We start from the raw sequence: 14937 nt of genomic DNA, 5'->3' as shown, positions 1-14937 counted from the left end.
TGGTATCTAATCTGATGTAATTCTGTTAATACAACCCGCTAAAAGGTTCTAAAATACAAGTCCTTTATGTCCTGCAGCAGGTTCCTGTGAACCAAACAACCCCTGACCTGGACACAAGACACTCTTCCCTTTCCACAATCACTGTCTCTGCTGGGTGTATTTCTCCTTCCTACAGCATCCAAAACAAACTTTCAGCTTTCCAGAGAAAAAGCACTGGAGATGCAGGTCCATGGAATTCTCTCCTTGCTACAGGAACAATAAACACCTCCCCAGCTGAGCCTCTCAAACAAAAGCTGCACTGAAACTCTGCAGTGTTCTCCTGGTGTCTCACTGCTTTTCTGAGTAAATCTAACCCTGGTTAAGCCAAACCTGTAACTTCAGAGGGTACGAAAACACAACCTCCTCATTTCCTGGCGCGGGGAGGCTTGGAAAGGAAATGTCAGACAGACTGGAAGCAAATCCAGGGTTAGTTTGGGGTGACGCAATTTCTTTACCTTCCCAAGAACTAATCCCATAAAAACGTGAAGGTACAGAATCAAGCTGCATATTCTGAACATATACAAATATGCACTGGCATAAACACTCAAAATCAGTCCCCCTCTCCCCTTATCCCAAGGCCCACTTCACACAAGCCCCCGAAAAACCAGGGGATCCGTGTTCCCATGGAGCAACATTTGCTTTCCACGGCATTTAAGAAGTCTTTGACGAGAGCAAACACGTAATTCTTTATTAAACAATCAAAGACAACAAAAAGCAAGTTCCTGTTGTCCCATCGCATTATCCTGCTAATCCTCTTTGGATGGCAACCAGAAGGCCCCGAAATGCCAAGCTGGGGAAGTCTCTTTCCAAGCACTGGTCGCCTCTGGCTCTTTGGCTGTGCCTTCAGTCGCTGCTTTGGCAGATGGGAGCAACGACAAATTCCCAGCATCCAGGGCTGTCCCTGACTGCTTTATTTGACTGGAAGGGCACTTTCATTGTAATAAACCCCTTCTGACTCCTCTGGAAGGGGCAGGTGGATTACTGCTCCTGTGTTCCAGACTCAACAAGTGCAGTTTTTGACTCCATCTGCTGCTCATGCCAAGCTTGGACTGGAGCTGGTACTTGAACACCAGACCCAGCAGGCTGTTTCAACAGGAATTCTGATGTGTTATTTCCTCCAGCACTCCTCCAAAACCAAGGAAACACATCCTGCATCTTTCCCCAGCTATTGCTTCTACAGGACATTTAAATGGGATGCAAGCACAGCAGCCACGTGGCCACCACAGTTACCATAATAAACCATATATAAATATATCAGTTAGGATATTGATGTAATGTGATATCAATAGCACAAAGCAAAGATTAACACTTGATGATCTCTGAGGCTTTTTCCAACCCAAACAATTCTCAGCTTCTACTTACACACAGCACAGTAGAATGACATTAAGTGTGGTGTTAATTAGTTTTAGAAGTTACTGATCATGGTGGGTCCACGGAGTTATTCAGGGCATCTCATCAAACTGGGGGCTGCCAAGAGATATTATAATTAATGAGAGTTAAACTGGGTAGGAAATGGAGCATCAAGAGGAGGGAAGGTGGACAGGGCAGTGCCAGATATTCCTGGAATAATCAGATTATGGCAACAAGTGTGTGCACCCAGTTAGTGGAGACCTGCAAATCCCACCAGGATCCAGTCCAAAATCCACGTGTCCTGGTGTAACTTCCAAGGGGAGGGGAAGCACATTGTCCCTCTTACCTACCAAAGAGATTAAGGCCCCAAGCTCCTCCTTTTTGAAGCTGGAGATCCTATGGCAGAAGATTCGGTTAGAAGCACTGCAAAGCAATGTTTCATTTTGTTGAGTTGTTCAATATTTTAACATTGTTGGAGGGAATAAAACACTGAATTTTTATACTTGTAATATATATATATTTAAAAATAATTAAGGAATTTGCTTCCAAACAATTAAAGAAACTAATATACTAAAGAATCCAAAATGAAGAATCTTGTCTCTTAACAATTAGAGAGTCCCCCAAAAAACTTATCTTGTTGTTACTGTGTTGAGTTTCAACAAGCCTCAGTCAACCCAGGATATACCACAACTCCATGAAATCTCATGCAAAGGAAAAGACATGGTGCAGTAATCTCAATTTTCCAGATTTGTTTATCACTTCAAGAATTAAATCCAAGGTGTTAGCTACATATTTAGTTATCTGTATAATTCCGGTTATAATTCTCTCTGTGCTGTGTCCACTTCTGACCCCTCAGGACAAGAAGGACATTGAGGGGCTGAACCGTGTCCAGGGAAGAGAACAGAGCTGGGAAGGGGCTGGAGAATTCCTGAGGGAGCTGGGAAGGGGGCTGAGCCTGGAGAAAAGGAGGCTCAGGGGGGACCTTGTGGCTCTCACAGGAGGAGACAGCCAGGGGGGTCTGCTCCCAGGGAACAGGGACAGGAGGAGAGGGAACGGCCTCAGGGTGGGCCAGGGGAGGCTCAGGCTGGACAGCAGCAGGAATTTCCTCATGGAAAGGGTGCTCAGGCCTTGGAAGTGCCCAGGGAGGGTTAGAGTGCCCATCCCTGGAGGTGTCCCAGGGATTCCTGGAGCTGACACTCAGAGCTCTGGGCTGGGGACAAGATGGGGATGAGGCACAGCTGGGACTCCATGATCTCAGAGCTCTTTTCCAACCTCATTTCTGGGATCTTCAACACCAGAATTCCAAAGGCTTTTCTCAAAACGGAACATCCATCCAATCCAACCTCCAGCAGCAGAGGTGTCCCTACTCCAGCCCCTTCTGGCAGGGAACATTTCATGTCCACCCACAGCTCCAAACCCCTCACAGCAGCAACAGAAAAGGAGACCTGAAAGTCCTTAAAATCCCATCTTTGCATATTGGGGGGAAAATTCTTGCTGGAAAGGGTGCTCAGGCCTTGGAAGTGCCCAGGGAGGGTTGGAGTGCCCATCCCTGGAGGTGTCCCAGGAATTCTTGGAGGTGGCACTCAGAGCTCTGGGCTGCGGACAAGGTAGGGATGGGGCACAGCTTCATGGGCTGGAAGGGCTTTTCCAACCTCAGTAATTCTGGGATTTGAGGATCCACTCCTTAAAAACCACTGAGGTGCTTGCTGTAAGAGTGTGTTCACACTTTCCTGTAAGAGATTGCACTTTGAGGCACAGAGAAATACAAAATTCACTGCCCAAATCAGCACCTGATATAAATGCACACACAGTGAGTCTGGAGTGCTTGGCTCTAACAGGCTCAGCCCGGATGTAAATACATGGCAACTACTCCAATACAAAGAAAACAGATGAAATTTTAATCAAATGAGCCTTGTATCAGGTTCAGGGGAAGTGAAAATGGGCTAAAAATGAAAAAAAAAAACTAACAAAAAACCCGGCAGAAGAATGACTTTAATATTGGGTAACATTTCAAGTTTTTATCACCTAAATCCACAGAATTCCTGATCTGCTCCTGGTTGTCTTCTCTGCAGAGCTGGAGTCAGGACCAGCTAAATAAAAGATAATGCAACTAGGCATAACACAATAAAAGATATTACCTTCCCAATGCATTATTGCTGCCAATTATAAGAATCACTTCAACTTAATTTCAAAGGCACAATCACCCTCAACTGTAACAGTGTCTTTTTTAAATTTCAAACAGTATTACATTAAGGCAATAACTCACCTTCCAGCTATAATATCAGTCTCCCTTATTGCAAAAATACATTTCATAAATACTTCTCATCGACAAGTCAAGCTAATTCAGGTTAATTTTATTGTATTTTGGTGCTATCTCACATTTGTGTGCAATTACCTTTATCATTTTATTGCCGTGCCAGAAAGTAATCAGAACAATTATTTGAAAAAGGAGGGGTATAAATTCTAAATCACACTTGCTGGCATTTTTGATAAAATAGCAGCTTTATCTCAGGAAGTGGCAGGGACATGGGATAAATCATGCATCAGTCAAGTGTAGCTGACCCCCAAGTGCATTGCACAATATCCAGGAGTGCTTCAAAAGAAACTTTCCTATATAATCCATCATTCTTTATAATACCAAAATAGCTCTACCTGAAGAGTAGGAGCTGGAGAATAATAACAAAATAAATCTAAGCAATATGAACAAACCCATTAATAGTGCTCCTTAAGCTGAAGGAGAGTCAGGAATCTGAGTTGTGTGGGAGGAACGAATTTCACTGAAATTTCTGAAGTGAGCAGAGCAGCAAATGTGTATTAGGATTTCACTAAAAATACAAAATACAGGGAAATAAATACACACAGAGGAGGTGTTGCAAAGAGTTGTGTAAAAATACAAGACTATAGTCTTAGCACACAGACACCTGGATTTTCCCAGAGTTATTCATCCCTGCTCAAGTCAGGATAAGGGTTTCACTATTTACTGAGCAAAGCAGCAGGGTTAGCACAAGAATCCATTTACTAACTTCAAATTTAGCTGCAAGAAATCCAGCGAGGAACAGAAGGACATTTAGAGTTTTCTAATGAAATACAAAAATGGCCACATTGTCACAATAACACCAATTCTCCCCAAATTCTTAAAAATGGAGACATCCTGAGGTTTGGTCACCCGGAGCCCAGCCACACCCAACCCCAAACCTCATCTCTGGTCACTGCAACAAAATCGGGGATGGACTGGGAGCCACAGCCAGTGATTATGGAAAACTCCCACGTCTGCCTGCTTCCCCAAACCATTTTTCAGCCAGCTCCTTAAGAACTGTTCAGCACATTGCACGGGTGATAATTGATTCCTGCAAACCCACGGCCAGGCACACGCTGGGTGTCACCCCAACGTGGGGCTCTGCAAACTGATCACAGGCTGCAAACAGCCCGAAAATCACCAATTACAGCAGGACATCAATATTTAATATGCATCCAGAGCAGAGGGAAGTGTCTGCACAGTCCCCACAGTGGAGTTGGGAGTGTTTTACCTCAAACCTTCCGTCTTCCCACATATCAAAAGAGGAAAACTCCCCTAACAGCTCAAGCTGCACCTTTCAACTCCACGTGAGGGTAGGGGAAATGAAAAGGTTAGATAATAAATTATTAGTTTCGTGTCACTTGCCAGCTATATCACACCTAGCCTGCAATGAGAGGGAACCAGGGATTCTCCCTCTACCAAGTAATTCTCTGCTAAAAGGTGTTTGGAACTGCAAGATGCATAAATGTAACTAAAGAGATGATGGTTCAAAAGAAAAAATGTGAAGCAAGAATTTATTTACCTGGATTTTGTCCTCAACCATTCCGTTTTAAAAAACAAAACTGATTTGCTTTTGTAGAAAAAGAGGTAAAACAACACAAACCAGCAAAATACTTCTCTCCTAAGCCACATGACATTATGTAAAGCAGATTAAAACCACAAGAGATGCCACTATTAAGACATTTAGAGCAGTGAGAGAAGTTGCCAACAGGAATAGATAGAAATGCAGGTGTGATTGTACCAGAAATGTTTTCCTAGAGGAGCATCACTTACGTTACAAAAATAGGTATTGTACAAAAAAAAAAAAAAAAGGTATTTGTGTCTTCAAAGTTCATTTCAACTCTTTCAGGGAGACAGTTACAGACTAACAATGTGTTGATGCCCTTCTTTCAGTAAATTGTCTGAATATTTGGATAAACATCCATGTTTCCTTATTTTGCTACAATATCACTGACCTACACTCATATCACTGAACCACCAAGCCTCAAAATTAAGCCTGTTTTTCAGGGAGGTGTTTATTACAAGGGAATGGAAACAGCAACAAAACTGAGAGAGTGCCTTTGTCCTGTTATTTATGCTCTGTGGCAGATGGATACGTGCTGGGGAAAGGTCCACTGATGCCTGTTACCAACCATGACAGAGCTACAGAGATTTACAATGCAGCATCAATCTTGTCAACTGGATTCCTAATCCTGACTGCTGGGCACTGGGGAAAAAACAAACTATGTTACGTGAACTCTTTTGTAATGCTGGACTTCCAGTGGACACCTCCATGCAAAGGCATTTCACTGGAAACTTACTTTTGGAACGAGCCTCGATGCCATCGTGGAAGAAAAGACTCCACCTGAAAGAAAAAATAAAAAAATTCCCACTTAAGATTGTTAAAACTGGAATTCCACAGGGAGAACTGAATGTCCAGAGTCTCCTCCTATAACCAGCCCTGTATCAGTTTTTAAATGAGCTCCAAGTTTCAGCACACAGAATTTCCAAAGGGGGTTTGGTTTTTGACAAACAACATGGAATTTTAATGTTAAGTCACCCACTTGTCATGAGTCAAACAAAAAAAGTCAACAGATGGCACACTGAAGAGTTCTTCCACAACAAGCACTGCACAACTCTGATATCTGGAATAAGAATGCCTCAAAAGATAAAAGTATTAATTGAGTAATTTTTTTACAGGCTGTCATGTACTTCTAAGTGACTGAATAAAATGAAGAGCCTTTTGTGATTTAGGAAATGCCACATTTTAAGGCATGAAAGTGATTTTAAAGCAAGTGTTTGTGATACATTCTGGGTTTAAAAGCACAGATTTCACGCCACTGAGTACCTAAAACATTTTAACTTCAATTATTATAATTCTAGCCTTTAACATTATTTATATAATTAAAAAACACAATTGGCTCCTTTTTGCTTTCCCCTTGGAAATAAAGGATATTTCCTATTTCTCTGGCATTTAGCTCCCCCCTCTATGTTTTTTTTAGTGCCACTCAGCCAAGATCACTCTGTCTTTGAAAGATGTGGTATAAACACTGCATTTTTTAAAATCAAGGAGATTATGTGCCAAAGCTCAGCTTCACAATCCTGACTCACAGCCAGCCTCGATGAGAACTGCTCCACTTAAATCAGGGAACTCACCACTCCATGGGCAGGGGTAACTGTATCCACTTCAGGAACGGTAAATCTCTGAAAAATGAAATTCTATGAACAGCCCAGGCTTTCCAAGACCTCTCCTTGAACTCCAAGGCACTGACAGAACACATGGCCCCTTCCCAGCCACTTAAAAGCAAACAGCAACATTTATTTTTAATATTGCATCTTACTTAAGTGTTTAAAATTCAGATGAATAATTAGGATTTTAACTATGGTAACAAGGCAGGTATTGTGAAGAGAAATCATTGCATTTTTAAATGCAGGTCAGGCAGATGAGCAATCTAATAGAACTACTTAAAATATCTGTGATAGAGCTAAAAATAAAACAGCAATTTACTTCTATCGTCAGTTCAGAGCTGGGTCTTTCAAAGCACCCAGCAACGCTCGGGCTTTTTAGATCTTCCTGAAGGGTAAAGCTGCAATTTTTGCCTCAACAATCAGATTTATCCAGAAGCTCATTTCAAACCCTGGCTAAGCTCCATCTGCAAACCCAACAAGATTGTCCTTGGATGAGCAGAACTTGAGTAAAACCAAAGTCCAAACCATGGTGGCTAGCAGATTTCTGACAACCAGATATGGAGGAAACCCTGCAAAAACCTTAGAAAGTCCAAACCATCCCTCCAAAATGCACCTCAGCCTCTTGTTGGAGGAGGTCAGTATTTCATATAAAGCAGAATGGTTCTTCTCTTCTTGCCTTAAGGCAAGAAGCCAAAACCTCTTTGGAACAACACACATCAATCCAATTCAGTGATACCACTTCCATGCTGGGCAAACTGAGGCACCAGAACTCAAAAACCTGAAACCTTCATGCCAGCAATGGCTTCACCAAAATGGAGAACTCCCTCCTGCATTTGCAGAGTGGGATAAACTGAAGGGATTAACCAGTAGTATGGAAAAAAAATAAACAGAGCTCAGAGCTGCCAACAAGGACCAATGATATCCATCTCCACCTCTTCTGCCTCAGCCTCCCTTGGCCATTCCTGGAAGATGCTCCTGAGTTCCCCAGAAGTTCTGCTCCCAGCCAGGAGCTGTGCTGAGGGAGCAGGATGCTCCCAAGACACCTGGAAGATACACAAACACCTGCAGGGGTTGAACGGTGCAGGAAACAAACACATCACAGTCCCACCCTGCCAGCATCCCAAACCTCTGGATAAGTCAACAGGCCAAAAAGGTGAAGAAAAGTCAGAGGTGACATCAAAAATAGATCCCTGAAAGGCAGGAAATTCTTCAGCCATGTTTTGCTGATGATCTAGAACAGAAGTCCTTGGGCTTTGAGATACTTCCTTGCTTTTTTTCCCCCCAGGACTGCAGCCTGACAAGTATGAGGATTGGAAGTAAGAACTTGGATTGATAAAAAGTATTTTTTTCTCAGTTCATCAACTTTTAAACACTAAAGGAAGATTCTCCTTGAAGGATAAGTCCTCAGGACCCTCAACATAACACTCTGGTTCAGCACTAAAATTAAAAACCAGCCATTACACCAAGTGACTATACGAACAAAATTCCATATGAAAACATTTAAAGTACATTAGATTTTTGGTCAGGATGAAAGCCTGGAAAGAAAAAAAAAAAAATCCAGCAATCTATTCTAATTGGGTTCCCATGGTAACTGTACAATTGGGTTTTTCAGTATAACATCCCAAAGGCCCAATGCACACTTGTAAAATATACTTCAAACAGCCGGAATTGTTTTTACATTACAGCACTCCCAGGAAGATCAATTACTATACATCCCCACCCTAACTATTAGTGGCAGGAGATGTTAACACTATTGGCCATATTAACATAAGTCATGTAAAAAACCCCACATATCACCATCATTATATAAAACTAATTACACACTTCAGATTCATCAAACACGTTCCGAGTAATAAACCAATACCAGTCTTGTCACCAGATCATGTTTACTGAATGTAAGAAATCAACCCCAAATATATGCCAAAGCATTTTTGCTTCTTATATTGATCCCAAGGATAAACAGAATCAATCATTAATAATTACATTATAAGATGACCCAGAGGGTTAATCATATTCTTAGAAAGTCTCGCTGTGGAATCAAATATAATGGCACAAAAAGGCAACTGAAATGCATTTAAATCCAGGGCTGGGTGCATTAACAATAACATAAAATAAAGTCCATTAAACTTGTGCAATCAGTGAAAATAGTATTATTGGTATGTTTTTAAAAAATAATAAAACAAGCATTTCTTTATTTCCCTGTGAGGGTGGGCAGGCCCTGGCATAGGGTGCCCAGAGCAGCTGTGGCTGCCCCTGGATCCCTGGCATGCCCAAGCTCAGTCTGGACACTGAGGCTTAGAGCAGCCTGATTTAGTGGAAAGTCTAGGAACAGGTGCTCTTTAAGGTCCCTTCCGACCCAAACCATTCTGAGATTCTATGATTTATTTTAAAAGCTTGTTTCAGCCGAAGCATTTTGCCTTGTTGGGCCTCAATTTCACCTTCCTAAAGCACAACCATGGCCATAGACCCAGATTTTATTTCTGTCCCATTGCCTAAACCTCCAAGTTAAAATGGAATGATGATCCAGGCCCACTAAGCTGGACTCAAAACCCATTAATTTCTTTATATTTCAGAAATAAAACCCTAACAAAACCAAAACCAACCAACCAAACAAGCAAAACAACAAACCCAAACCAACAACTGTGGCCAGCTTGAATAAACTCCATCAATTATAAATCTTCATATTTTCATGAAGACAGCCAGGAACCAGAGGGATTTCTGATGTCACCAGGAGACTGTGCAAGGGATTTTTCCCTTTCCCCACACCCTTCCCAGTACACCTATGCTCATTCCTAAATCCAGCAGGGCACAGTGCAGGGAATATCAACTTTGGGGAATTGTTTCTCCAGGCCATGGGTGACAGCAGAAGTGTCCTGTCCCCAGCACCAGCCCAGGCTGCCAAGACAGCCTCGTGCTGCCCATGTACTGCCACATGCTGAACACTCATCTGCTGGCTTTATGATGTGAAACAGAAAAATTAATCTTTTAACAGGGCCTTAAGTATACTTTAGGTGTTTATTAAAAAGTGTAACTAATTAACAGACCTTCTGCACACTTGAATGTACAAACAAGCCGAGATAAGAGCATTGTTTGCCTTGTGCTGACTGATCTAAAGCACTCAGATAATTTCAGCATTCCTGATGATGATTATGCAGCAGCAGCATTGACAAGACTGCACTAATTCTTGCTATCTGCTAATGCAGGGTTACCTGGAGGGACCTAAATCTGCTCGTGGAGCACAGAGATGGCAGGATTCACCCAACAAAACAGCTTTGACTCCAGTGGCCTGTGCTAATACATATATATCAAAATACTGATTGCATTCATCTGCACAAAAAGGTGGCATTTGTAGAAAAATGGAAAGTGAAAATGCATCCATCACATCAAAACTCAAATTATTATTTATTCCCTGCTGCCAAGCTATTCAAGACTCCAGACCATTGGTCAAAATGCTGCTATTTTAATATTTAACTCCTATTTCACCCAAAATGCAGAGAAGTCATCAGAACCTTTGTTTTAATGAACTCCCCTCTTCTTCTTGGCAATTAAAAGTGACTTGTTCAGGTATTTTTAATAACCTTCAAAATCTCTGCTGCACCAGGGAGAATTTCAGCTGCACATCCAAGTTTTACAAGTGACTTGAAGAGATACCTGAAATTATCTATATTGTTTTATTTGGCCCAGTATAAATTGATACTCCTGATAGCCACCAGGACATGGTAATTTAGCTCTGCAGATATAAAATAGTAAATGAGGAAACAATTCAAAAAAGGATTAGCAAAAAGCATCAGAATAGTGACATATTCCAAGTAACTTTCACAATTACTCATCTTCATTAAAATCCAAACCCACACAAGCTTTATTGGCATTCAATACATTTAAAGCAGTTGCCTGGACCATAAGCAGCTCAGTTTTAAAACTGCATTTTGCATTTATGAAAAACACTTCAGCATAGGTTTGGTTTTAAAGTTTGGTTGTTCCTCCAGCTGTGTGTTTCAATTCATGTTGGCCCAAGCATACCTGTGCTGGGTGATATATCAGAAATACTAAATTCAACAGGGTTTTTTTCTGCCATTAGGAGGATTTATACCTTCATTATACCTTCAGATAAATTAGCACAATTACCAGTCAGTAACATTCCCAGCTATCAGCAGGGGGATGGAATTCAGGTCTGGAATTCTGCTGTAAGGACACCGAGCCTTTCACTTTTTAATTACAGCATTAACAAAGCTAAAGCTCCCAAACCCACCCCAAACACACGCTGGAACCTGTCACTACCTAAAAGATTCCAAATCTCCCAAAATTAAAACTTTCTCCTCCATTTTCCCATCAGTTACATTCTCCTCACCAGTCCAGATATCTTATGAACACTGGGTAAACGAGAGAATTGCACAATCCGTCAATAAAATAAACGTATTTTCAACTCCTGTCCAGATGACTCAAGTTGTCAGTAAAAACTGCCACCAGCGCTGCGCTTGCAGAAAAATGTCCATAAATGCATTATTGCGACTGGCAGATCGATGTCCATAATAAAAACAAATAGAGTTAACAAGTGCTGGCTCCTCCGAGTTATGCCACGGCTGGGATGTGTATCCAGCTCCCCTGACAACTTCTGGGATTGGGCAGTGCCAGCTCTGCAGGCAGGGAGCATCCTGAGGCAGGAAATATCTGCAGTGTTTGAGGGCATATTAATAATGCCTGCAGGATGGATTTACAAGTTCCACACGTTCCGAATTTCTGCTCCTGCTCAAAGAGCTGAACCCCCTGCCCCATCATCATACTGGGCAGGAATTGTTCCCTGGGAGGATGGGCAGGCCCTGGCACAGGGTGCCCAGAGCAGCTGCGGCTGCCCCTGGATCCCTGGCAGTGCCCAAGGCCAGGATGGACATTGGGGCTTGGAGCAGCCTGGGACAGTGGGAGGTGTCCCTGCCATGGCTGGGGTGGCACCGGATGGGCTTTAAGGTCCCTCCCAACCCAAACCATTCTCTGATGTTGTTCTGGGAACTATAAAATAATAACTCACAAGCAGAAAGGCTTTTTCTTTCAGAAATTAAGTGTAATTTAGGTCAGCTGTGTCCCAGGCAGAACAGCTGACTGCTCTGGAGGCTGATGTTTAATTTTGACACCTCAACAGACCTGGACCTCCAGTTTGTTCCCATGAAGCTCTTCCAGCACCAGCACCTGAACAAGCACCCTGTTGACCACCCCCCTGCAGCCCCCATAGGTGAGGATGCCACCAGAGGTGGAGGACACAGAAATTATGCACTGCTAGACCAGCCAGCACCCTGAGGGTTAATTCACAGGCATCAGCTGTTCTCATCCTCCAAAATCCTTATTGTATAGGAAATAAAATTATTACAGAAACAGCCATCCATGCCTTTGACATGCACTCCTTTGGATTTTTGGCATTACTGCTTCTTCTAGGTGTTTCCCCTGTCAAAAGTCAGTTTAACCACAACTGCTCAGGTGCAGCCTTTCCACCTTACCCACACATCCCATAAAAAACTTCCTGCTTTTCCTGCACAAGTCCTTAACTCAGCCATTCAGGGCAAGGCCAGGAACCCTCCCAAAGGGCAGCAGCTTCTCCTCCAGGCCCTGATCCCCTCAGTGATGCCAGAATCTGATCCTCAGCATAGGTGAAGCATTAAACAGTGGTGACAAGTTAATTACAGAGTTATCAAGAGGTAAAGCAGCCACAGGAACACAAGTTGCACTCCAACTACAACAGTTTCCTGTAGAGCTTCTGGTCACTTGCTGGAGTAATTGGTGTAATGAACCTGTCGTGGGCCAGAATGCAGACAGGAATTGCTCAAGTCACCTTACAAGCTCACACAGCCACATCTTTTTCCTGCTGAAACTTGAAGATTTGGGTTGAACTGTCTGTATTAGGAATATCTGCTTGAAAATGAAGCAAACAAAACTTTTACTATTAAAAGATTATATCGCAGACTGACAACATCACAAAAAAAAGATGTTTTCAGACATTTCCTGCACTGAAGGGGTGGGTTTTGCCCCAGGAAGAATAAGCCTGGGGCAAATAATCCCCAACTTTAGTCCCCAGTGCATCAAGGAGACAGGCAGTGCTGGGAGGCCAAAACCTTCATCAGGTTTACAAGGGAACTCTGTCATTCCAACTGAGCCCTCCAGGTGATGACCCTCGTGCAGGGTGAGCACAAGCCTGGACACAAAAGGCAGCTGAGAAATGATTGTCACAGCACCCCTGTAACGCCCCAGTGAATAAAACTGAGATTTTTCCAAGTGGAACACTGCAGAGACTGCACCTCACCATTCAATAAGATCTCCACTCCACAAAAATAAGATACACATCACCAAAAACAAGGTTTATTTGGGAGGAGCAAATAAATTAAGTAGTTCTTTATATTTACATGCTTTAAAAGCTGCATGCAGTTACATTATTGCAGTTATATTAAAACACCTGCAGAGCTTGGCTTTTCTATCACTGGTGAAATGGTATTTTTACCTTAATAATAATTTGCTCTGTATTAGGGAGTGGGTCAGGCTGGGAGGTGATGCCTTGAGAGGCTGAACCTAGAAGAGAAACTAGACAGAGCTAAGAGAATAAAGTAGATATTTATTAAAAGGCCTTACAGAACACACCTGGGGCAGGACAAGAGCCCGGCCAGGGCTATACTCAAGATAGACCCAAAATGGTCACAAAATGGACTGAAAATGGTCATAAAATGGACGACCTCTCACGAGGTCTCACACTTTTATAAGTTTTGGTCCATTTGCATATTGGGGTTAATTGTCTGATTATAACTCCAGGTTATGAGGTCCCATCCTTCTTGTTTTCTCTCTTCAGCCCATTGCTGTTTATACTTTTTTGGGCCTGGAGCTTGTAATGGTTGTCCTTGGTTTAAAGCTGGAAAAGGATTTATTTTGTCTCCCTACTCTGTGAAGAGAGCTGACTGACACTGAATATGAGATTCACAACTACACAGGAAGCACAGAATCTGAAAAATAGGAAAGCTAAAAAAGCATCAGAGGGACCACAGCGGGTCCTGTGGCCCCAGCAGCGCCATCCCCGAGCGCATGACACAGGAATTCTGGAATATTCCCAGCGAGGGAAACTCTAAAACCACTTTGGGCAGGCTTTGGAGCAACTATTTTAGGTCAGTTTATCAGTTCGCAGCACATCCAGCTGCTACATCCACAGCCGCGCCGGGGCCACGGGGATGCCCCGGGGAGGGAACCGGCCCTTCCCAGAGCAGTTGTTCTGGAGGAAATTCACAGAAACCTGCTGTGTCCCCCCCCCGCTGCCATCTATCCCCTCTCCCCAACACTGTGCCAAGGAAAAGCAGCATGTTTTCGGAGGCCAGGCCCCCCGCCAGGCCCCCCTTCAGCCCCCTCAAGCCCGGCGGGTCTGCGCTGCCCCGGCTCTGCGGGCTCCGGCAGCGGGGCCGAGCATCCCCCGATCACCAGGCCGGGCCCGCTCACCCCCCCCGCCCACCCTCCGGGCCGCTCCCTGTGACCCTGGCTGTCCCTGGAGCTCTACGGCTGTCCCTGGAGCCCTGTGGCTGTCCCTGGAGCTCTGTGGCTGTCCCTGGATGTCCCCGGCACTGCCGCTCCCCGCGCACCTGCCCGCACCCGAGGATGGCCGCGGCCGCTCCGCACAGGCCGCGCTGCCGGGGCGGGGCCGCGGCCGCCCGGAAGCCGCAGCCGGGCGGGGAAAGGGGAAGGGCAGAGCCCGGGGAGCTCCAGGGGGCTCCGGGAGGGTTCCGGGAGGGGTCTGGGCCCCGCATCCCGCTCGTGTGGCCGCGGTGGAGCGGGAGCGTCGCCGGCCGTGGAGCGGCCTGGGGCTGAGGGCCGGGCCACGCGCGTGGCAACAACGCGGAGTTGTGTAAAAATCCACCCCAAAACAAAATCCACCCCAAAACAGCGATTTGTGCACAATGACACGGCTGGAGGGGGTTCATCTGGAGAGGAGAAGCTCCAGGGAGAGCTCAGAGCCCCTGCCAGTGCCTAAAGAGGCTGCAGGGGAGCTGGAGAGGGACTGGGGACAAGGGATGGAGGGACAGGACACAGGGAATGGCTTTAAACTGACAGTGGGTAGATACAGATCG

General features: G+C 44.3%; 1 protein-coding gene across 3 annotated transcripts in view; it reads right to left on the bottom strand.

Moving 5' to 3' along the window:
- The window catches only part of MGMT (O-6-methylguanine-DNA methyltransferase), a 139749-nt gene extending 125243 nt beyond the window's left edge, over positions 1–14506 (bottom strand). Inside the window, exons 1-2 of one of the 3 annotated variants that reach the window (XM_083865903.1) lie at positions 14462–14506; positions 5986–6029 (exon numbers count right to left, since the gene is read on the bottom strand). In XM_083865903.1, the coding sequence (XP_083722029.1) occupies positions 5986–6009 (24 nt within the window). In that variant the 5' untranslated portion in view covers positions 6010–6029; positions 14462–14506. Of the gene's footprint in view, positions 1–5985; positions 6030–6820; positions 6843–14451 lie in introns of those variants that run through there. The other 2 variants (XM_083865902.1, XM_083865904.1) reach the window with 2 other exon arrangements.
- Positions 14507–14937: the final 431 nt, after the last annotated feature.

The sequence above is a fragment of the Zosterops lateralis genome (genome assembly GCF_965231275.1).
Source record: "Zosterops lateralis genome assembly, chromosome: 8".
NCBI lineage: Eukaryota > Metazoa > Chordata > Aves > Passeriformes > Zosteropidae > Zosterops > Zosterops lateralis.
Note: the sequence above shows the minus strand (reverse complement) of the source record. Positions and strands in the feature narration are given on the sequence as shown.